Consider the following 25740-nt stretch of genomic DNA (forward strand, 5'->3'; position numbering starts at 1 on the left):
TAATATTGTAGACATATTAGTCACACAAAGGAAAGTGTGCACTCATATACATGGAAGATGTGCTTGTCTGAATAATTTATTTTATAAAACATAACTTATTGTCTATACTTTGGTGTGGATTCTCTACTCCATTTTGTTGTGAGAAAAATTCAAATCCTGATCAAAAAGATGTAGTCCAAGCCCAGACTAGACAAAAGCAACATCTGTCTCATACTTGAGTCTATTTTTGACTAGTTCAGGTCAAAGCACTCAATCAATTTAGGAAATTACTCACCTGCTCTGCTGCAGGGACCACCAGACACATCTACTGAGAAGAGCAGAAGATGGAAAGATTGTTCTTGTTAAGTGCTGGTTTCCTAACTAGAAGCCAGTGCCTTCCCAAAGCAGATGTTCCTCAAGAGCTGGGCACTATGGATAGTCTCTGGGAATGGCAGAGTCAGTTTCCAACTTCCAGTGTCCAGGAAAGAGTTTGGTCCAATACCCTTTAAGGCCAGTGAAAATTACTTCAAATGAAACAAGTAGAAAGCTCTCCCAGAAACACCTTTGCTTCCACAGCTTTACAGTTCCAGATCCCAGTTACCTTATTTGTAACTTATTTGAATCTCTTTTCAATTAAACATTCTCCCCTCTGTTTTTCAGCCATGAGGGAGCAGCCCGAATTAACTTAGCTCCCAACCAGCTGAAACAATTTGCAGCGCAAGACTTGCCGATGCTGTCACATCCTTACATAAGCATTTCTTCACATCCCACACAGCCAGGGCTCCTGAACTTAAAAAACCCATTATGTGGCATGCTCTCTTAATCACTACTTTTAGCATCCCTCAAAGGTTGACAAGCATGTGATGGTTTGCTGATGGGAAGCAACGGATATAGCCCAGTCCTCTAACCCAGCTTCCTGGAACTTAGAGAGGAACAGAACCCCTCATAACAACGCTGCAGAGACTGGTCCTGGAGCCAGCTGTACTGCAAAGATTTGTGGAGAAGCTCAAACAGAATTTAAGATGCTTTCTCACTAGGGCTCAATCAGGACATTATCATAGTCTCTTCACTGAAAAGGTGGATTTAACCTGCAGACCTGTATATGTAAATTGTTCTGTAATATCACCGTGAATCTGAAGAGAAAGTCCCATGAATTGGGCTTGATAGATGAGATTAAACAGAACTCCTTACTTCTCTAACCTGAAGAAATTCCTACAGAGATGCTGCTGAGCTGCAAAGATTACATTTGGATCCTGAAATCCTTGGGTCACTACTTACAAGACAAGAATTAAAATTTACTTCTGCCTACTATGAGATCATGCACAGTTTTATAATCTGTATCGTTGTTTTTTTACAAACTCAAATCTTAGTGAGAATATGCTGTGACAAAGCTCACAATACAGAGCTTACAAATCCTGCTTTCTCCCTTCACAAAAAAGTAAAAAAACAAACAGCTGAACTTTGCAGTGGGTGGGATTCTTTACGACAGATTTTGTTTCAGGCATGCTATAAAACCTCTAAATGTTACCCATGGCACGTTGGTCAATTGTGTTACATAACATTTGAATTTTGCAGTCAAATAAAGAAGTTTATGCCTGTTGGCATGCATCATGAACAGGTGCTATGTGATCTGAGCTTTATTTTTGTCTTTTCTTAATGAGAGTTAGACTTCTTACTATTCAATAATTATTACATTAATATTGAATGTGTTGGGATGTTGCTAGAAATCCCTCCACATAAATGATTTTCATTTAAGAGAGTAAAACATTTTGCTATTTGTAAACCTGAAGACAGCTCAGGAGAAACAAAAGGAATTTATGTGGGGAATGAGCAATAGCATATTTATCAACAAGACAGAAAAAAGATAGCTTAATAAACAGAAGAGGAAAAAAATCTTAATGTCTTTCTACGGACTAAAGTCACTGCACTAACAACCATAAAATGTCAGGAGATGTTCCCTCCATATCACTGGTTTTAGTCTTGCATTCTGTTGGTGATAGATCCATTAGTTGAGAGAAACACACCTGGCACCATCTTATCAACAAGACTGGTACAAGGGAGGAAAATACACAGTGTTTTTAGTTTAAAAACAATCATATTGTTAAGAGAGAGATAAAAATAAAAAAGACCAGATTCCTGTCTTATATTTAGCTCTGTAAAACAATTACATAGCACCTTAGCCGTGCTAAATAAACTAACTAAATAAAGGTGTTGCTTGTGTAGATACTTCACTCATAATCAGCCTTGTTGCCCCGTTCAATATATCTGAAAGTTTCTCAATACACATACACTTTACAGTAATATGTCTGAAGAGCTCAGTTATTCAGTTTATTACAAGGAAGATGTAAAGACACCTCAATGATGATACAGAAGACCCTCATGAAGACAGGACAGCCACTGTGTCCACCACCCCTGCGCCCAGATAATAAACAAAAGCACAAGAAAAGGTAGCTAGGAATTCAACCCAGATAAATTCTCACCACCACCACACAAGAATTTCTTGACAGGGGAAAAGTGGCATTTCTGTGCATCACTTTTAGACCGGTTTGGTAGGGAATTTGTGGTTAATTAAATCCCATGCCTGACTCAACTAGAATAAGCTGGCTCTAAGGCAACATGGCCTGTGCTGGAAGGAAGAAACAAAGCCCAAACACTGGCTTTTCTACTTCATCAATAGCACCAAGGAAGTAAAGTGAGGGAGAAAGTATTTGGAAAGAGAATCCCACAGAGATTCATATCCCTCTCCTGAGACACACAAAAGGCACAAGTAAAACTGAATGCTGGCACCTCCATCTCAATCAGCAATAAGCTTATATTTCTCTTCTGTCACTTTGAGAAGGGTAATAGGACCTTTCTGGGGAACTGCATCCATAGAAGAGATGGCAGGATTTGACTTTCACCTTCAGTTTGAAAGGTTTTGAAAAACAAATTTTGGAATTGGCAAGGAGAAAACTTTTTAATTGTTGTTGAATGATAAGCAACTTGCAGCTGCCAGGGAGGGCTTCACTTGCCAAATGCATGAAGAGATTTGAACAACTATCACCCATAAAGTGTGTATGTAAAGTAATTATACTGTCAAAGAACTAGAAACTCTTCTTTTCCTACTGCTCTCCTTACACTAAAGTGGTACACTTTGCCATCACAAACATATTTTTAATACAGTAAAGCAGAGGAGGCGTGCAGTTCCCTTCTGAGCATACAACCTCTGCTCTCTTCAGGAATAATTCAGGATGAGGATCACGGTTCTAATTTGCAAATGTTTCTTTTGGTTGAGATCGGTACACAAAGGAGTTACAAAGTGGAAACAGAGTCAGGAGGCCTGTAAGAAGTAATCTCCAGCAGGAACTAATAATCTTTCTTGCTCACATGGGATTAAATACACAAAAAAGGCATGTGGGATATAAAGTAAAGACTTGCATTTAAAGTTGTTTCTATTTCTCCAGAAAGTCCTATAAACTTCATGAAACTGTGTAACACTGCTAATAAAATGTTCATCCTGCTGTCGGAAAAACCTGTATGACTTTATACAATCCTAAAAAAAAAAAATACCCTCAGTTATACCTTCCTCACATTCTGTGACCATTTAAGCACTGATCTAAACTGTATTTACAGAGATGAAAAAGGACATTTTCTATTTGAGTTAATATTTTAACTTTTTCTTAAACCTATTAAAAGAAAAGACATAGGCTATAATTTTCAGAGAGTGAAAAATAAATTAAACTTACTTGTCAGAGAACTGACTGATTTCCCTAAGGACTCCAGAATCCACCTACAGTTTTTCTGCATCCATTTTACAGCTACTCACATTGCCATGAAATTCTTGTAGAGCTTGAAAACCTAAAGCATTAACCATCTCATTTTCATATAAGTAATTAACACACACATCTTCACTCTTGCTTTGGGACTGCATAATCAAATAAAAACATACTATAATTTAATCAGGAGGAAGCACACATACAATCACACACAAAATGCATTATTTAGATGTGGCTATTAAAATAAAAGAATAAGAAGTGTTCTTGCTCTCTGCTTTGGGGAAGGGAGGGTGGGGGAAAATAAACAGCAATGCCAGAAGATTATGAGCATTGGCTGGCAGAACCCACACAGCTGGATGCTGACCTCCTGTACATTTGGTCAGCGTGTATGATTAAGGACATGTGCACATAAAATAAGCTTTCTTTCCCTTCTTGAACCAAGAAGCTGTTTGAACACCTCCTGAGCCTAGGTGCTTTTTCAGCACAGTGCTTGTCCTAAGGTTTCTCAGATCGATGCCTACGGGTTTTGTACAGCTTCACTAGTAATCAGCAGGCACAATCTCTTTTTCCTCATTTAAAGCACAGGAGGAAAAAAAAGAACAGAACAATTTGTCTCTGGTTCTTTGTAGGAATTGCCACATTTGATGGTTCTTCTAATACAACACATTATTGTGTGCAATAGCCTGTAGCAGGTCATTCAGTGGAAATTGTATACTCACTCCAAAATGGACAATTACCTGACAGCTTCCTCATAATGCCCTGGAATATAAGAGTTTATGTACCCTTTAACATGGCTTCCTTGATGAATACACTGTAATTTGGAATATATTTTGATTTTGGAATTGCCTTCTTCAGCTTTTAACTTGAGGAAGCAGGTAGTTTGACGTTGAAGGCTTGACTTGGGATTGGAAGAAACAACTCCCTTAGACCTTATTTACCCATTGAAAGAGGACCATTTCAGACAAGCCCCTCTCCCCACTGCTCAGTCTTAGGGAAGATGTCACCAATGGGAATGTTCTTCCAGGCAAAGGAGAAAATTTTAACATGATGGAGATTTGGTGATGGAGCCCATCACCACTGTAGGAGAAGTGAATCAACTGTGACGCTGTGACATCTCTTTGCAAGTGTTAGATACATGTATTGCTGCAGCCATCTGCTGTTGGAAGTTCTGCCAGTGCATTACAGTAGAGATACTCAGATATTAGATGTTGTGGAAATCCTCACAGTAAGTAGAGATCCTAAAACATTTGTTGGTACTTATATTTGTTGGATTCTTCAGGATTAGGCTAGTTGCAAATGGAGAAGTTGTGGTGGTGGTGTCAGTTGTTCATTTTTACTTTTGTCTTTTAATAAGGCTGTTTTCCCTTAATGTTCACTGAGTTATGCTCACAACACGGCTTACAGCAAGGCCACGGTTATAAAGGTGCATTTCTCTTCCCATAATACTGCATTTGTGTTAGCTAGCTTTTAAGGTTTCTTATGTTTTAATGAAGTTATTAAAGTGAATACTCTGGCTGCATAATTCATGAGCATTCACTCTGTCTTCAAAGAGGCTGGTCTCTAAACAATTTTTAATTATTCAATTCTGTTCTAAGATATCCAACCAAGCCTTCTGAATTTGAATGTTGTATTTAAAATAAATGTCTAATTGTAGAAAACTAGCTTTATTTCTGCTGTAGTTCCATTTGGTCCCCAGAGATAGTTCTGATTTATAGTATTTGCTTGGCAGATACAGAGGTGCTGTGTGTTTTTCCTTTATAACTCATAAATATTGAGATTAGCTTTCCCACATAACGGCTGGGATTACAGGCCACTTTCTCTTTCATAACTGTATCTGCAGTTTTCTGCTGAAGGAAGAGCACATGGATCCAATCAAAATCCTTTTCTCCTTGCAGTTCTTCCCAAGCATTAATTCGGTATAAATAGGTACAGTTTAGGGTCTGCTATAATATTTGCTACTTGGCAACAGTTCCTAAGGCAATTCCTGAGCTCCTGCCAGCTAGGGCATCTCCCCCCCACTGAAACTCGAGGTCTGACTAGGGGCAGTGGTGAGAGGCAGCAGTGCTGAGGAGATAAGGGGAGGGTACATTGCTTGCTACTAGGATACCTTCCTGGTAATTAGATAAGACTACAAGCAAATCATACCTAGATAATACATGGAGAACAAAAACCACATTAGCTTTCATAGACTTTTAGAAGGAATAAAACATACTGAAATTCATCCTGAAATGATGATAAGCTAAGTTAACGTTAAGACCTATTATCAGCTACTAAGAGATGATTTTTTTTACATAAAACAGTATTTTGCCAGTAATACCTACAGCCACTGAAGTTCTTAAAAAAGGCAATAAAGACCCGAAGGGTCTGGGTAGCTAAACACCCATAGCAACAGTCTGTCCAGGTGCCAACCCCAGCCTCTTTTTGAGGTTCAGAGGGAAATGTTTTTCAATGTATTCAGGTAATTTACTTCAATGATTGGCTCAGTCAAAGCAGGGAAAGCTGCTGGATGTTGAAATGAAAGCATTTATTTAATGTTAGGAACAAAACTGCATACAAATGGAGGGTATGACTAAATACATGGAAATATATAGAACTGCCTGCATAAATGTGCATTACTACTGGGAATCTTCCTACATAATAAAAAGAAACACCATATTTATTGCACAGACCATGTTTAGCTGCTAGTCAGATGTTCTGAGGGTTAAACAACCATTTTTTTCTTTAGAAAATAACTAAAACTACAAATACAAAACAAGATTAAAATTGATTGACATAAAATGTTCACACTCATTTAAATCCATATATGAAATCACTATCACTTTGATTTAAATGAATAACTCATAGGGGAGCTGCAGATAATTCCTGCCCTCTTTCTGGAGAAGAGACACTAAACCTGGTTAAAGTATCATAATTCATTGACAACCCTTCTGAACGGAATGGCACTGCTAAACTGCATTGTGCACTTATGAAGGAAGTAGCCAGATTATGTCTCTGTGGCCTCTTTGAAAAGATTAAACTGCAAACTGCTTTTGAAATCCTCCAATTTTGCAAATAATCTAAATGAATTATTTTTTAAAAAAGACACAACAAAACAAACACAACACAGTGACTTGGGAGTCTAGGTTCCCTTGATTTCCTGTAGGACCCTGAACTTCTAAGTCTCTTAGACATTTTGGGTGAAGGGTACCTATAAAGCCAAGTAACCCAAGTTTATCAAATTCAGACAAATAAATAGAATTTTTTTACAGCTTACATTGCTAAATATCACCTGCCAGATGTCAGATTCATTAAAAATGCATTTGACTATAATTTAAATAATTAAAATGTCATTTTAAAACATAGATAATTGTTTGCCAGAGGTCCTGGCTCTCCAGAATTAATAATTTCCATATTTTGTGATGACTTGATGAGCTCAGGCTAAACAGTTCCAGTGTTTGAGCCAACGTTTGCTTTAGTCACAGCCTGATGTTGCAATTAAGTTTAAGACCTAGGAGTTTATTGCTCAGACGGGTGATCTGGTTTTGTTACAAGGAGTCTAATGAATTTGATGATTACTTTGTTGTCTTTTATTGTCTATTTCCAAAGTAATTTGTGCTTGGCTTTTGAATGCTAATAAAATTTATGAAAAAGTTCAAAACGCTGGAGATAAAGGCTTTTTTTTTCTTTGCAACTATAGTAACCATTAAATGGGATATATAAGCAGAATTAAGGTTTCAGCAGTAGAAGGCCTGTAAAGTGCTAAGAAAGGTAACAGTCTCAATCTACTTGGATCAGTCTCTTGCTTTTGATAGGTACTTTTGTAACTGGGCCGTCTATCTGCACAACTTAATATACGTGTTAAAAATCAAGCATGTATTTAAGTCTGATTGACCACAATTACAGATTTAATGAATTTCTAAGTAGAAGTTCAGAAGACTACTAGGCCACAGTGACTAGTTCCTTGTATTAGGACTAAAGATAACATAAACGCTAAAGCCTTCTGCATCTCTGATGTGCAAAGGTATAGCAGATATTTACTAGCAGCAGTAACACTCAAGATGTGGAGGGAAGCAGCCAGAAGGAAACTGCAAGGTTGCCCACTGCTGCGGATGCTTGGCAGTGCTGTGCCAGAACTCCTGCAGGAGCCAGGGCCTTGCTCCTCCTTTTTGCAAGGCAGGTAAACTCCACAGAGAGGCATAAAGGATGGATGCAAGAGAAAGCAGAGCCTTTTCCAAGTGTCTGTCCTCTGTTTTTCCAGCACCTTCTCCAAAATAGAAGGGAAAAACAAAAATGCACATTCTAAATTAAAAAAACAGGTACTTTTTTCCTGTTTTTGACAAATTTCTAAGATTTTTTTTCCTGTGTCTGCTTCAACTACATACTTTTCACCTCTTGCTAATGGCTTTCGCACAGTGACAGTAAGTGCTGTTGAGTCTATGGGTAGCATTCAGTTTGAGATAACTTCTGATTGTTAACATTTTTCCACCTCCACTGCAACTCAAAACTTGCAGTTTTGCAAAACAAGAAGCCATTTCAGTATCCAGAGAAAACAGCAGAACTAGCTAACCGAGAGGAAATCCTGCCACCTTCATTTCCACTTAGCGGTTCTGTACTTGAAGAGTAGGTATTATTTAGAGTGAATAATGACAACAGAATCTCAGCTTGATTTAAAAAGTTATTTCTGCATAATTTATTCAAAAGATCAATTCCTTAATAAAAGATACTGGATCCCCTTTAAACCAACATTATTTCATCTGTAATTACTGCCTCAGGAATACCATACTAACTGCCATTTATCACTGTCAGCGACTTCTGAATTCCTGCTACAACCATAGTATCCTATTGGGTTTGTTTGTCTTGGAGAGAACATGATGTTTCCAGTTTGGCATGGCCCTAAGAAAGGAGAACAAAACCTGTCATCCCCTAGAAATATATTTAAATGTCCCCTATGTGCTGCAGCATGTAGAAGACAGTAAGCCCATTCATTTCCTTGCAGTTATTTCCAACTCAAGGCATTGTATTGTCCACCTGAAGTTTGTAGGTCTTCAGTTGAATAGTGTTTCCCCTGACCTTTTCTTTCCTTAGGAGCTGAGTAGTCATTATCCATCACATTTCTCACAAAGCTTAGAAAAGAATATAAATGCTCTGGCTCTTAGAGCTACACTTCAGTCAAAAACAGGGAATCTAATGAGAATCTAATGATTCTTTAGGAAACAATTAGGAAGTAAATGTGCCTAAGAACATTAATTTGTTATTGGTTAAGTACAAGCGTAAGGAAAAGTCTTAGTGGTGTGTCCCAGTCCAGTGCCCATTTTAGACAAGAAAAAGTGGGACTTGATCGAGCTAATGACTACAACAATATTTTGATGTCTTTTAAGTTATTGTCTGTTGCTCTGCAGAGGAAGACTTTAGAAGCAAATAATAATAAAACCATAACCAGTAACTGGTAAAAGACTTAGTTTCCCTGCACTTTGTGAAGGTCCTCCTGTTATTGTTAATCAAAAGTGGTAAATAAAACCTTCAGGCTTGCTTTTGGATATAACTCTTCCGTTGTGGCCAGATTATAAGAAAATAAAGCATTTTTTATTGTCACTTGCTAATGCAAAACTGGCAATTACATAATCTCTGTGTTATTAACAGCTGTAGAAGTCTTCAGTTTTAGAGTTGCACTGGAAATATCCTCATTCTCAATGGTTGGTAGAAACTCTCTCTTTTAAACAGAAGATATAAAATAAAATTATCCTGGAAAGACCTCTCCTTATAAAGCATCTTGTTATTTAATTTGGTCTCAGCTAATTGGCAATTTAGACAGTAATCTGTGTCCAAATTCCAGACACAGCGGACAACAGAAGCCTACACGTAGGCTCCACCAGGTCCCTGGGACACAGCCCTACCACAGAGATGCAGCCCTGACAACATGTGTGCTGACTGCACCCTCGCTCAGTGATGACACATCATCTCTCTCACAGTGTGTACAGCCCTACTATGAGGAAAGACTAGAAGGACTAGGATGTGCTGAGCATGTTGGAGATATCAACTTCACTGACTACCACAAGTGTGAGATGGTCATTTTGATTGCCAGTGTACCTTCACATAGGAGCAATCACACCTGAGCCCTTCAAATGTAGAAACAATTAATCCTAGCACCTCAACCAGCAGTCAGTACGGTGACCTGTAGCGAGCTCCTCTATTATGTATTATCAGTAGCATTGCAGGGAAATGTTCATGCTTTGTGAGATTAAACAGACAATAGGAATTGTAGTCAGATTTTTTTTTTCTCTTACCTGAGTAGTCTGTATTTATCTCCAGGCAACAGAAGAGAAGGAAAGTACAGAGAGCTTGCACTGTCATCTGACTGTTAACTCTTCAGACCTTGTCTTGGAGTAGAACGCAACATAAAATCAAATTCCACTTTTTAAAGCTAGAATGAGCTTTGACGTACTCAGCCATGTCCTGACTTTCAGAAAACACGAACTGCATTTTTCAGACAGTGAACAAGAGCACCTACCTTCTCAACCAAGGGATCTCCAATAAGAAATTAGTTGATTTTCTGCCTTACAAGCCTGCAAAATCTACATTTTCATGCACATACCTGATAGTCCACCAACATCCATCTTCTTCAGGTTCTTTGCCTCCAGAATGACAACAGTCAGTTTGCCAGCAGTAGGCACATAACGAAGGGAGAAGCAGATATCACCCAGTTTTTCTTGCTGTGAAAGCAAACAAGATGGGGTGTTATATTTTAATCATTTTTCGTAACTTTGAGAAATGCAATTTGGAAAGCCCCAGAGAAAATTAATAGGATTGCATCTCAAACTGCTCCTATAAACAAAACATTCAAAGGAACAATATGAGGTATGTGCCCCAAGTTGCCCAGCTGAAATCCTTGATAACCTCAAGTCTGTTGCAGCAACTGGAGTCCACAGCAATTATTCTGTATGGAGCCAAATGACAAAAGTGCTGGCTGCAAACTAGGTTATACTGCTCAGAATTTTGCTCCTGACAATCAGGGTCCCACAAATACGGTTTGCCCTTCAAACCCAGTCACAACTATTTTTTTTTTTTTTTCCTAAGTTGTGTTTCAGTGGAAATCAATCAACATACATGCATACACAACCATTAGGCAGTTTTCCATGAAACAGTAACATGGGTCTTTCTTGCCACACTTCATCACAAAAGCAAGAAGCAAAAAATACACAAAGCACAAAACATTCAGTATAAAAAGGACTTGTCTCCTGTCTGATGGGCAAAAATCCAAAACCAGGCAGATAGGCAGATAAAGATCAAGAAAGCACACGGTGCATCCCTCCTCATATGAGGAACGGTTGGAATGATTTGGTTTTGCCTTCAGCCTTGTAGGCTATCATCTGGGATCCTGCCAAATGCAATATTTTGCAATTAATTGCTTAGCACCTTCCCAAAAGTCCTGGGAAAGAAGGAAAAGCTGAATTATGTTCAGAATTACAGGACTGTTTTAAAAAGAGGAATAACAGATCCGAATTTGCAGACATGAGAGAGAAAAAGAATACTGCTTAGAAATGATCACTAGGAAGATCCAAGCTGCTTTCCTCCTTCCTTTCAGGCACAAGGCTGTATCTAGAGGGGTAACAAGGTTGCTTTCGAGACAAGAAGAATCAGGTTACACCGAACAGTCCAATAAAGCATTTCAGACAGCACTGTTTACCTTTCAAAGCCAGTAGTTCTTATGGCAGATGTCTGTTTCCACAATTTATTCCAGCAGTAGAGTATAAAGTACATTTCTATGAAGATACATCTCTTTGGTTCTGGTCTTTTGTCAAAATAAATTGGAAAGCTGGTTTTACTGAAAAGTTTTGGGGGTGTATCCAAGCTTTTTGTTAAGACACTAGGTAATTTTTTGCAGGAATTATGCATCTTTTCCCTGTACCACAAATGCAAAAAGACCATGGAATTTACCAGGTTCAAAGAGCCAAGGGGAAAGAGGCAAAGTCAGAACCCTACCTAAAAAGCTGGGGGAACACTGAGAGCAATTGGCTCCTCCATTCATGGATGTAGCAGGTATTCCCCAGAGAAAAGACAGCCCGTGTCCTTAAGGAATTTATCATCTATGTAAAAGGAACCAAAATGTTCCTTTCTAACTGGAAGCTTTTTATCCAGTCTTGGATAAGCATTTGCAGTATATCAACCTGAAGAATAAATGCCAGATAATCAGCTATACTTCAAAGTTTGTATCTTTCTCCCTTATCAAAAGGTTTGTAGGCTTGTCTCAGAAGACTTCCTTGTGGAATCCTATGTGGGATTCTTTCTTGTTCCCAACAATAGTCAAGTGGCATATATTAAGAACAGCATCATGTATTTCTAGTGCCTTCTAATAAAAAACAAACAACAACAACAATGTAGAAATTGCAAGAATAATGCAATCCCTATAAAGTGACAGACTGAACAGATCATTGCAAGTTGGGAAGGAGACCAAGGGATTGTAATAGACTGTTCCCTGTAAAACATCAGCTCAGTGATCACCAGTGGTCAGAAAACATGCAGAACAAACACAGTTACATATAATCAGGAAACGCTCAGAGAGAACACAACAGAATAACTTCTGATGTTAAATGTGTATATTACATATAAAAATGCTGTCAGAGTGCACAGAGGCCATTTTCTTGGAAACTGATGCAGTTATGGTGTCTTCCTCACCTCAAAAAGGATAGGATAGAATTGGCAAAACTTCTAAGAAAAGCAGCAGGAAGGATCAAAGATATGACACAGCTTCTGCGGAAGGAACAGCTAAGTAGATTAGGACCTGAAAGAGGCTGGTTGGAGAGCAGTATCTGAGAGACCTCTGTCTGACCCTGGAGGGCTATAATGATGTTATGACCTTGCTCAAAAGAAGTGAACCTAGTATCAGAAAATTTACATTTTTAACTCTTATCTAGAATAACTACAATGCCTTTCACAGCATGGACTGCACTTCTATGGAAGTCTATGGAAGTCTAAGGATTTATTATTTCACCCTGTCTGCATCTACTGTTATAAATCCCAGCATAGATCATGGAAACATGGATTTCAGCCGTGCAATCTGCACAGTTCATGCTCAGTTCTAACTGAGCCTGCAATGGCACAGTGACAGCAGAACACACTCCTGTTCCCCTGACACTTGGCTCTGGAAGTCCATATTGGATAAGCTAATGGTGAAGTTGATCGATCACTTGCAGCTTGTTCAGAATGGAAGAAATCAGTTGCTCATCAATTTGTGTTACCATGATCACAGCTCACCCAGCTGCCCAGTCTTCTCTGCCGTCGCCCTTCTATTACATGGTAGAATAGGTTTAGATTAGCATGGCTGATTCACTAGGCTCTGAATAAGACTGAAACAGGGTATATTTGAAAGCTCATTTTAGTCCCTCATCTCAGGGATCTTTGCATTCACCAGATATTCAAGGGCTCTGCCCTCACCTCTAGATTCACTTGGCAGAGCTTTGGTTATAGCAGCATGGGAATTCCTCAGAATTGTATTTCTCAGAAATGTACCTCATGGACAGACTAAACATTTGGTGAGGTACTTTTAAAACAACACCATGCTTATAATTGTTCTTCGTGTTTTGGGTTTTTTTACACTTGTGTTGAGACCAATGTGTTTAGTAAGCACAAAATGGTATTAGGATTGTTGATTCTGATCTGAGTGCTTCAGCAGAGGCTGGAGGAGGTACTTCACAAACATGGTTATTGCCACGGAGACCATCACCTCTCGCAAGCCTTTCTCCATCTGTAATCATGTTATGCTTCTGTGCAAATACCGTAATTGTCTACACAGAAGAGTAATTTTATGAGAACATTTAAAGCATTTCTAGCCTCTTTTTTTGTAATTTTAGCTGCAGGAAGCACAGAGAAGAAGCCAGCATCATGTAAACTGCCAGTTTTCCATAGATCACTAGCAAGCCATGGGAAATGGCAGCAGATGATGGGCTCATTCCAGTGAATAATTTGAATAAAAAGCAAAGGTACCTCTTTAAATGCCTACAGAATCATGCTTAGCACTTTTTTTCTTGTTATTAAAATCTGTACTAACTGCACTTCTTCAATATTTCTTGTCATTTAAACATTTTCTTTTTGCATGACTGCCACAGTTTCATTCCTAAGCTGTTTTTTTGTTGTGGTTTTTTTTTTTTTTTTCATTTATGGGATGTTTGGGTATTTTTTTTTTTAAATTTAAAAATATTTGTCAGGCAAAATACTGCAAGTGGTGGAACTGCAATGAAGCAATAAAAAGCAATCAGTAGAGGTGTGGTTTGCAGGAGATAATTACAAACCCCTGCAGGGCTATGAGGTACAGATGAGTGCTTCTGGTATGGTGATTATCTCATGGAGGTGCCTTATTGTTATTATGAATTTCTTTCAGCCCTATGTATAAATAATTTATGCTAGTAAATTAGTTTGATCTCTGACAGAAACTGTAAGTTAGTTTTAGAAACTTCCAACTGGGAGGTTCATGTACATTAACCTATTCATGTGTAATGCCTGAACACCAATCAAAAGACTCTCTCCATCTAAGCAACTTCATAACTTCATTACATTTAAAGACGATGCAATGGAGCAGAGCATAAATGATACAGACAGCACTGCTAACACTTCTTCAGCTTTAGAAAAGGCTATTTGAAGTTCTGTTGAGAACCAGGACTTTTTAGAGATGACTCTAAGTGACTCCTGCCTGTCTCATGCTTCTTCTTGTATTTGTCAGTAGTCATTTTTGCCTTGACAGTAAACTCTCCTAATGAGCTGCAGAGAAATATGCTATTTATGCAGATTAGTCTCATTTGCACTGCAGAGTCTCTAACAATGATATCTATCTTCTTAATATAAACATTCTCCACATTTTTGTGGAAGATATTTTGAGAAAGTTGACGCTTGCAGCTCTCTTGGTGAAAGAACACCAAAATAATTAGCCAAAGAACTATATGCTTTTTCCTAATTGGATCCAAGACTCCAAAATTGTCAGTAGAGGAAGGATATATACACAGTGAGGTGGGTTTCTGACTTCAATACCTGTGGATGTTTGCATAAGCCTGAGAGAAACACAAATGGATGTGGTTTATGGGTGAAGACCCATGATACAATCAATCTTCCACCAATCAATATTTAAAATGGAAGATCATAGCGTTAATTGTATGGTTTTCATCCCAATCAAAATGTTTTAAAAGTCTGTGAAGAAAACAGGGACAGCACCAAGGTGGGTTATAAAATAGTCTTTCAAATTCAGAAAACCCAGGCAAACCATAATGATAGAATCCCTAATCCTAAATTCCACATCCATGGGTTTCAGACTGTTTCAAGGCCATCATATTCTGTCTACACATGGAGATCTCCAATCCAACAAATTCCTTCTCTTGGCATGTAAGCCATGAATACATGAAGCTGCAAAGGTGTCAAAACAACACTAGTAACGGTATCACATGGATGCAGAAATGGATGACATGGACCAGCCCAAACTTCAATTAAACCACCATAGCAAGTGGGCAAAATTAGCAACCCATACGCATAGCTGGGATCTACAACTGGGAAAGCATTCCTCCTCTACACCCTACAGGATAAACAGGGATCATAGTGTGAAAAGGAAATACTGTTTTTTTGGACTCCCCCTTTTCTTTAAACCTGAAATTGTATTGCCACAGCAGCTGTCCTGAACATTACCAGTTTTAAAGGCATTGAACTTTTGATAAATAAATGGTTAAAGAACAAAGCAGGAAATTTCAAACAGGATCATCAGGAAAGACAGACAATCTTTTTCTCTTATGCTTGCAATTCAGGGACCAGATGACCCCACAACATGCAGATGACTGCCACGATTAGGCAAAGAGTGGGAAGTGAGCAAGAAGCTCTTAAAACTCAGCTTGCATAAATAGGATAGAAATAAATGGTTCAGCAGGGAAAGATGAAGGAGAACCGGAAGGAGAAAGAAAAGCTGGAGCTAATGTGTCTGCTCGTTATTATAGCCCTTTTGGAGATTATCACATGAATATATATGCATGCCAACTACCACTGTACCCCAGAGTGTATGAACTACTTTTAGGATAAAGTACTGAGAACGACAAGGAGAGGCAGAGTTCTCCCCAGCCTTTTCAGTCAAAAGGCTGATTACAGCTGATAACAGAAGTAGCTATTTCAGACTTGCAAAATGTTAAACTATAAACTCAGTTAAGGGCTTTAACAGCTAGGCCATTAATCTGACCAGCAGAATAACTCCTTTGCTGTCTAAAAGGATTTCATGCCTGTGAATAGAGCAGCCTGGCTGTTATGCAGCTTGCCGTAAATAGGTGCTAAATGCCTCTGGAAATAAGGAACATCTTCTTCACGACTCCACCTACTGTGCTTTTGAAGAAAAATTTAAAAAAACAATAAAATATGAACAGAGAAGTGCCCTGCTGCACATTTCCTTTTTCAAGGATCAGTCTTGATTCAGAGGAATAATTCGCCTGTCTTCCAAAATGGAAGTATATAGTGTCTGTGATCTCCCTGTTTGCTTTTTCTAACATTATTTCAGAAGGGCCTTCACAGGTTACACTCTCTTCAAACGTGCAAACTTGGCCATAAAAGGAACTTCCTGTTAACATAAAGTGTTCAGTTACAAGCCACTTAACAAGTAAATTAAGAAGCAAAGCAAAGTGAAATAGGTTACAGCAGGAGATTTCGGGGAAAAAACAGGGTTCTTGCAGCAAAGATGTAGAGGGCTCATTTCTGATGCTAAAAAAAAGAGACTAGTGGTGACAACAGTCTAAAGAAAAGATGGAAAGAAGACTGATGTTAGGTGAACAGAGAACAGAAATAGAAGCAAAGGTCCACGAAGTAAGTTTTAAAAGGGGCAGACAGGGAACAATCTTTCAAATGAAGTGAATGTATTAAAGGTATCAGCAGGTGGTATCTGTAGGGATACAGTCATGGCATAAGAGTAGGAGTGAGGAAAATCCAAAAGAAACGGTTTAATTGCATATTACTTTTGATTAATTTCCCTACTACAGTCCTACTCTCTGACTCCTTTGTGATACAACTTCTTTTGCCAGCACCACTTTTTAACTTTGCTTAAAGTGAACAGACCTAGCAGAATCTTCCTACAGAAAGAAAATCTACTTTTTTTTTTTTTTTCCTTCCACCCCCCTCTAAACAGCTCTATTTGACAGAGAAATTCTTCACAATTCTCTGTCTTCTTACTGCAATATATATATATATATATATATACAAAGGTAGAAGTCTGTGTTTATTTTAGCTGCCCTAATTACACAATATTCTCCAACACAATGGTAAATCACACTTGAAAGCAAGTTGCACAATAATTCAAACCAGCCAATGTTATTAAAAAACTAACAAGTCAGGTTTTGTCAGGTTTCTCCTTTTAGTTCTCTTCATTACATTTTTAACTGTTTGGAGAAAGCACTTCCATTATTGCTTTCTAAAAAGCAGAGGAAATGGAAAGAGAAAACACTGTTGTCATTAGTAGAAAATGACACTTCACCATCATCAGTATAAAAGCATTACAATCAGCTGCCTCTTGCAAAATGAAAAACACTGTGGCTGACAGCACTTGAAATCAAAGTTTAGCAGGAACGCACTCTTGATTTCTAAACAAGGGACAACGCTACCAAACATACTGAGTTCTTAATTAAACAAGAAGAAGATGAATTTCTTAAAGAAATCAGAGACGGAGGAATGAATTAAAAGACACATGTACACCTGAAATCATAGTCTGGTTTTCTGTAACTCTGCCTACACACAAAAGATTGCAGCTGGCTTCTCTGCTTTAATGATTGCATCTTGCTCTGTTTCGCCACTTGGCTTCTCCACAGCTCCTGCCTGATCATATTTCTAAATGTCACTCACATTTATGCAGGCCAGTGCACAAAACAAAATTAATTTAACTGAATGGCACATTAATATTATTACTTTTGACAGCATGGAAAACTTATTAACTATAGCATGTCACAAGGGCAGTCTTCTAGTGAGTAGTGTAAGTACAACATTGAAAGGAAATGTAATACATTAGAAAGACTTTTTTTTTTTTTGGCTTATCAGACACTGTGAGAAGTCCAATCACAAAGGCTTTCCACAATTATTAGAATATTGTATGTGCATTGCAGTCACTTTACAGAAAGTGCTTGTCTTCCTGACATGATACAGGAAGCTGAATGCAGCACAACAGCCTTGCTTGATTTGAAACCATTTCTTGTACTATGTATGGGCTTCTAAATGCTTAGTAAATGTAGTTTCTACTGCCAAGAATGTCTTAGTTTCCAAAAGCAATTGACTCCAAAGCTTTGGACTATGGATTGAAACTACAGCATATATCAAAAAATATACAGGATCGGTAGATGGCAGAGAACTGTAATTAAGAATCAAATAAATTACAGATTTCTTACTTGTAAGATGTACTGCTCTATGTGGTACTGTATTAAAAACCTGGCATGAAGAGAGTTCTTCCTATGATGACCATACATTATCAGTTAATGAAGGACAGAATAAACAGATTAAACAAACCAGTGGGTGGGAGTGATTGGCATGATGGAGTGAATAATCCTCTACAGCTGCTGGTAAATTCTGCTGAAATTCAACAGTCCCAGGAAAAGACTATCAGGTGACTTCAGTGCCTCCAGTACTGAAGGTATACAGTATATTTCTAATTGATCTGCATGAACTACAAAGAGAAATTCCATGGAATTTTGGATTACCTTCACAACCAGCTATTTTTTGCCCTTTCCTTTGTAACAAGACTACCAAGACAACAAGACCTTGCACCAGTCCCAGCTACATTATAAATAACTGGTTCTTTTTGCCACACAGCCTTGTTCACTCAACTCCCCTAGATGTGTCCTCCTTTCTCTCATCTCTTGCTTGCTGTAACATCAGTTCAGCTTTCATGCTCCTCCTTAACATCCCCCAGCACTATCTGCAGCTCCTTTCCATGACTCCAATCACAAACCCCACACAGTACAGCAGCCTCCTCCAAAGTCTCCTAAATAGGTAACTAGGCAAGAGGCAGTATGTGATGTGGTTGTTTTAAAAGTATAAACTTGCTGGTTAGCTAGAAAAGGGCCAAATGGAACACGAGGACCTGGCACATGCTCCAGGATTTCCCTGAACAGTGTAAGAACTGGAGTATCTGTCCTCTTTAAGGCATTGTTTTCATTAAATTTACAGGAGACTTCTTACAATACTCCCCAGATTCTAGAGTAGCGGGCATCACAATTCTGTGCCTAAACCAGCCTTTATTTTCACAAGAACAAAACTCAGCCACACAGGCAGGTCAGGATCGTCACTGTACTGCAGCCAAAGTGGTGATCTGGAGAGGTTGCAGACCAGGGGACTGCACAGCAAGCTGAAAAAGAATTGGATTTGCAAATGGAAAACCACAGACAGCTCATGGGAGTTTATAGCTGATAGGTGAATCTTATGACAAGACAGCTCTCTACCTGTGATTTATCAAGATGAAGAGGGCTTTTTGCTTCATGTATCATTTCACTCAAGTCAATGACATCTTTTATCTTTATCCACTGCTTTTGTGCTACAAGCACAGGCAGGATTTGAAATCCCTTTCTGTATCTTTCCTCATCTTAATTTGAAAAGTTTTCTTCCATTACCCTCTTTACTAATTTTTGTACTGAAGATTTTCCCAGAGCATCCATACTGCCTAAACATGAGATGGGGTCAAGGATATGCAGCTGGAAAAGAGGCAAGCTGAAAACCCTCAGAAAAGCTCAGAGCGACTCTGTTCTAGTGCTTCCTAGTTTCAGGGAAGTCAGAAATATGTAAATGACACATGCCCCCTTTTAGAATGCCTTGCATTGGAAGTTTTAGATTCAGCTAATTAAATATTTGTGCTCAGTTCAAGATTAAGTCCCTTATAACTAGTGCTATGTATTCAAATTTATTGACTCACTCTTAGCAGATGCATTTCCACTTCTTAAACTGAGCATTAAAATATATGTGATTTTATGAAACTACTGAAAGATACTAAAGTTTTTGGATAAATACATACTTGAAAACACATCTTTTATTACTCCACTTTCCAGGCTATTTTACTTTGAAAAACTCTTAACACAATCTTTAGGAAGACAAGACAGCTCATCAAAGGTCATCATAGCAATCAGTACCACACACTGAATTCATTAATCTCTTCAGTAGAAAGAAAGAGGTCATTGCAGTCATCTATAGAAATCCAGGAAAGAAGACAGCACTTATCATGAGATCTCTGGCTCAATGATGTTAATTTTTAATAAATCTTAGACCACAAGGGAAATTCCAGAGGACTAGAACAGTGCTAATGTTATTCCCATTTTACTAAAAAAGGCCAAATACGATGAAGTGGTATCTATCAGCCATTTGTCTTTTATCAAACTCAGATGAAACAAGGAAGAACTAATAAAAGTCTGCTTTAATGATGGTTTAAAGGATATGAAATATAATGAATATGAAGTCACAGGGTTTTATGGAAAACAGGTCTTTTCAACTAAAACCAGATTCACTGTTTGATAAGATCATAAATTTGGTTGACGAAAGAAAACATGTAAAATTTTTTTTGTTCTGTTCAGGGTCTTTTGCTGTTTTTATAGATGTGGAAGATATTTCTGCTGATTAATAAGCAGGTGATACAAGGATTAACATAATGGGGAATAATAATGTAAGAGGTTTGTCAGAACGAAAGTGCTCTTAGCTATAACCTGTCACACAGAGTACATTTTCATACATCAAAAATTCTACATCCTAAGACAAAAAACCTGAAGACTATTTCTGTATAGCTACTGAATCAGGAAATATATCTTACAAGGCAGTGCCTCCTGCTGAGGATTTAGGGTCATAAGCTACAACCCATGAACTGCTAGTGTAATGCTGTGCAAAACACTCAAAAGTAGAAGTGAGCAGAAGCAGCCGGTGACTTTGCCTCTCTGGAAAGGATATAAAGTATACTGCACACAGTTCTTGTGTACATATTTAAGAAGCTAAAAACTACAAAGTAGGTAAAAAGTCACAACTCATTGGAAAAAACAGAGGAAAAAAACCAACTGAATGTGAAAAACATAAAAGGTAATTTTTTTCTGCAGAGTTTTGTAAGTGACTTGATTACAGTGCATAAGTAGTGTTAAGAAGAGGAAGCATCATGAAGTAGAATCTAGTAACATCCAAATATCAAATAAAGCACACATTTTTAACCAGAGATAGAGTAACTGCTAAAGCTGTAAGGGATGTGTTATTTTCTCCATTTACTGATGTCTTAAAATGAGTAACTTGGAACCGCTTTGGGTTTGAAGACCTTCTAAGAGTTTTCCAGCAGAGGTGCAAAGCTGCATATAGCAAATGCTGGTCTACTGTCCAGCAGCATTGTCTTTGTAACCTTTGTCAGTAAGGTCTCATACAGGATTTTCCAGTGGAATTTCCATGAAATTCTGATCAGGTGATATTAAAATGTATTATGGGAGACTTGGTTTTGGTGAACTTCTACAGAAAATATGCAGACAATGCTGAAAGTGAGGATGCCATTAGGAAATCTGAGCTTTTGGAGCTTGCAGTCTGTGGCCATGCAGCCAGGACAAAATGCCACAGGCTTAGAACTGGATGGTTTGCAGCTCCTTGCTCCAAAACCAAGCAATGTCTAACTTTGCAGTTTCTAAGGGGGTTTCCTTGTGCCACCTTCCTCCCAACTTGGCACAGAAGGAGCACTCCTATCTCCTGGATACTGCTTGTTTCCTAGATTGAGTTTGATTATAAGAGGTTCTTTAAAATGTTCCTTGAAGATCTAGTAGTCTTCCAGATTTTGGCCAGATAACCTCACCTCATTTAGAAAAATATCCAGTTTGCTAGGAAATAGTAGTATTTCTAAACAAAAGAAACATTTTTTGAAATGAGAGGGTTTTTTTTCAGAAAGAAAATGTCACTGTTATCTAGTCTAGGGTCTAGGCAAATAAAATAGATCCAATTTAAAGACCTGTCATCCTCAGGGAGTTGTAAGAGCTCATATAGTGATGCCTTCTGGCAACAAATACAAGGAATCAATGAATAGGTGGGCTAAAAAGTCTAAGGAGCACGCCCCAATGCTTATATATGAGATAGTCACAGCTTTATATGTAGTGACTGCTTGAGGGCTGATTAACAGGTAGTTTTCATGGTAGAGAAAATATAAACCGTACATTTTCAGAGGCTTAAATTCTTAAATTGTGACGACTGCTTGTGCTTGTAGGAACTTACAGCAACTGTGGAACTCTACATCTGAAATCTAAGCAGGAAGCCAAGATTCTTAAGTCATTCTGGAACATGTGATTGCTGTGGCAAATCTAGTAGAGCTTAATTGAAAGATGTTCTCATTTACTATTATCATATATCAGAAAATATTAATTTTTAGATTTTATGTTTTTAATAATTAAAATTGTAACTTTCAACACACTAAATATGTCTACTTTTCCTATAGGCTGATGGATAAAACTAGGGGCATACAGTTCTCCACTAAGAAATCAACTAATAGTTTAACATCACAAACAGACATTCTGAATAAATATTTTTTTTTTAGGAGATTTGATTTGCTATATCAAATTGCAATGGGACAAATTGGTCTTCATTGTGAAAAAACAGACGATGGGGAACCATGCACACATTTGGATTGCACATGAAGTTACAGGCTGTTTTTTTTGGAGGGCTTTGATGCGTTGTCATTTAGAAGTTAATGTTTAAGAATCATCGAAAAAGCAAATGCAGGGATGAAAATCTGCTGTGACAAGAAGGAAAAAATGAGTTACAGACGTGCTGTGCATGAACTGCAGCTCTTACTTTGTGACACAGACTTGTAATAGTTGTACCTATTTTCTGTACAGTAAGTACATGCAAAAAAAATTAGAGTAATCAAAATGAATTCAAATGACCCACATCTCCTGGAAAACTTGCATGCTCTAAAGCATCACAGAAAATTAATGTTCAGCCTGACTGATTAATGTGAAAGTCTGAATGTGTAAAAAAACTTCCAACATAATCAACTGCTATCTAATTCTGGGCTGGGCATTAACAGTCAGGGGATGTCAGCAGCAGACCCCAGGGCACTCACAGGAAAATGAACTGCTGCCAGTTCTGAAGCCTGAGCTTCAGAAGCCTGAGCCTCTTCAACAGAGGTCCTCCTGTTAATCTTCACAGTTACTGAAGAAGCTATGGAAAAAACAATGCTAAAACAACTGGATTCCAGACAACCCACTAGATCTCAAGATCACCAGAAGTTATTTAACTAGCACCTACAATTGTTAGAGGATCTAGCGGGAAGCTCAGGCACTGTCTGCCCACTGCCATCCATTCCATTGAGAAGCTGCAGTGCCACGTTCTATGCTGTAGGCATCAAAAGCAAGTTATAAACCCCACATAATGGTAATTTGTCTAGGTAATGACTTAGAATTTTATGGCAAAGTCTCTGTCTAAGAAGATATTTGAACTCAAGGTCAGCCACAAGTGGAAAAAAGCACTAGAGTTCCCAAATCTAGTTCCCATTATCAGTGACAATTACTCCTAATTCTGTTCTCTTGTAGGCGAATGCATCCAGCCGATCAAGCAGCAATAACATACTACTTTGAACTCTCTTTCTCATGACTGGTTTGGAAACTCCCACCTTTGGCACTATTTCTGTAATTGCAATTGCAGACATAATGCTCAAGGAAAATGTCTTGTCCTCCATGTAATTGGATTCAGTTTCAGGTATTTCTTTTCATCTAGTGCTTGGCCAGTAAGAAGCACATACAGACAGAATCCAAAAGGAGATGAGAAATTAATTTCATCCTCACACTGATGATTGTAGCTCAAAGTGAGTTGCGTCCTGCCCTAAGGAGTAGTAATTCTGTGGTAGTGACCATACTCAAGCCCTCCACAGAAAGAAGTCCTACTCTGGAAACTGTGCTAGTGGAAAGGACAGAACAACTATATCTAGCAAACAAACGAGCCAGGCTGCCACCTGAAACAAAAAGTCCCAATTAATGACATTAAAGGCTGCTCACTAAACTATTAAAGTCTGCACAAAAGCTTCCACTACAGAAGATGCATAATCAAGGAAAGATACACTTCTGATCCATATTCAGGTCTACATCTCAGGTCTACATCTCCTACACACACATCCACAGTGAGAATATGCTGAGAAGTGAGGAGATGGAGTGATTCACAGAAGTCTGATGTCTGGTCAGGATAGATACTAAAAAGCAAGAGCCACTTTAGACCATGGGGGCTAAAAAGTGAAGCTTACTTATAACTGCCTCACTCAGGTGTACAGAATAATAGCAGAAGTTAAAAACAAAAAAAAAAAGGAAAAAGAAAAAAAAGAAAAAAACCTAAAAGAATAAGAAATTGAGAGATAAGTCAGCATTTTATTATTTTCTTCCTTCGTGAGGCCAGTACTATCAAAGTCTGGAGAGAGAGACAGCGAGGAGAAATGGTTTGAAGTTTTGATAGTGGCATCATTCTTGGAGGGAAATTCCCCACTATTAGAATTCCAGGTGACAGAGAGATTAAAAAGTTTGAAATGTGTAGCACCAACTTTATAAATGCTCATGCTAAGATAAGGTACAGAAAAGTATTCACATCCTGTTCATTCCTGTATCCTGTTCATCTCTTTAAGTCTTATGTATGATGTAGTTACCTAAGAACACTTAAAAATATAATTTGCTTTGATCTGTGTCACTAAAAGACTACCTGTAATTAATCTCAAAAGGAACTGTGTGTAAGTCATAGACTGAAAGATCTTAAAAAGTGGAAATGTCTGTTCCCCATTAACCTACAGGGGAAGAATGTATAAAATACACAGAGAAATTACATGAATAGGGTTTTTTCTGCAAGTTATTATATTGTACAATAGCATCCTGCCCAGCCTGAATCAGACATGGACAAGAGGAAAAGGCTATGATATTCCAAAGGTTTTTAGAATCTAATTTAAATCATCATGTCCTGAGTGTTTATCCAGTTACGATGATAACAATCACAGAGTAAGCTGTAGAAGGCCATGGAAAAGAAACAGGAAAGAAGTACAGGGTTGATTGCCCTATAACCACCTAGCTTTGGTTGAAGGCTGAGTTTTATGAAACAATCAAACAGGTAACTGCAGGAATGAATTATCACTGCCATCCATTCTGCCTATAAACAAGACCTGGGAAAACATCCTAAATTAATCTACTTTACCTCTTAAAATATTAACATAAAAACAATATGTCTCCGTTTGACTCAGGTTTGACGACAATGCTCTCGATCCCCTCCCCCTCCCACCCAGGTAGGGAAGGAGAGAGAGAAAAAGGGAAAGAGTTTGCTGGATTGAAAACTAAACTACACAGCTTTAATTAAACACTAATGATAAAAGAAAAAATATGCAATTATATACAAATATGTTCACATATGTGCAAAAGCCTCTCACCTCACCCCACCCCCAGCAACTCCCACAGCATCTCCTGAGCTGTGAACAGTCCCGAGAAATCCTGGAGCTGCTGCTGGAGAGATCCCAGAGTGATGAGGGTCAGGAGAGCTCGAGCCTGGGGGTCGATGGTGATGGATGGACAGAGTCCTCCCCGGATACTGGCCATGGAGGGAATAGAAGGGAAGAAGAAGCAGGAAGGAAGTTGTCTTCTGTGATCTCTGACCTTCCTTTGAGCTTACGTAGATATATGGAATGGAATGTCTCTGGCCAGTTTTGCTGTCTGACTAATTCAGCCTCCTCCGGGGGGGTCATAGATCTCCCCACAGTGTCTGAGCCAGCAGAGCAAAGATGTGACCTTGAAGACCCAGCAGTTAGAAAAACATTCCACTCTTATCAGTCTTAGTTGGAACACTTCTGGTACTAGTTAAAAGAAAGCTTGCTGAAGGAAAAAAAAATCAGTAAAAGGAAAACTGGCTTCATCCTGGCTCAAACCAGGACACAGTAAAAGCCTAATAACACAGGAATGAAAATACAGTATTATTTTCTAGATTCTAACTGATTTTTCTAAAATAAGGGCATTTGGTGCTAATTCCTGTAGCAGGTACAATGCAAAGTGCTTCAAATGCCAGTTAAGCTTGTTGTTGAACT

The 25740-nt window shown here is 38.3% G+C and overlaps 1 protein-coding gene across 5 annotated transcripts in view; it reads right to left on the bottom strand.

The window, feature by feature from the left end:
• SYT1 (synaptotagmin 1) overlaps nucleotides 1-25740 on the bottom strand; it is a 353931-nt gene that overhangs the window by 43191 nt on the left and 285000 nt on the right. For all 5 annotated transcript variants that reach the window (XM_051637978.1, XM_051637987.1, XM_051637960.1 and 2 more), the window contains one exon: nucleotides 10306-10423. In XM_051637978.1, coding sequence (XP_051493938.1) covers nucleotides 10306-10423 — 118 coding nt within the window. The remainder of the gene's footprint in view (nucleotides 1-10305; nucleotides 10424-25740) is intronic.

This window comes from Apus apus, chromosome 1 (genome assembly GCF_020740795.1).
Source record: "Apus apus isolate bApuApu2 chromosome 1, bApuApu2.pri.cur, whole genome shotgun sequence".
NCBI lineage: Eukaryota > Metazoa > Chordata > Aves > Apodiformes > Apodidae > Apus > Apus apus.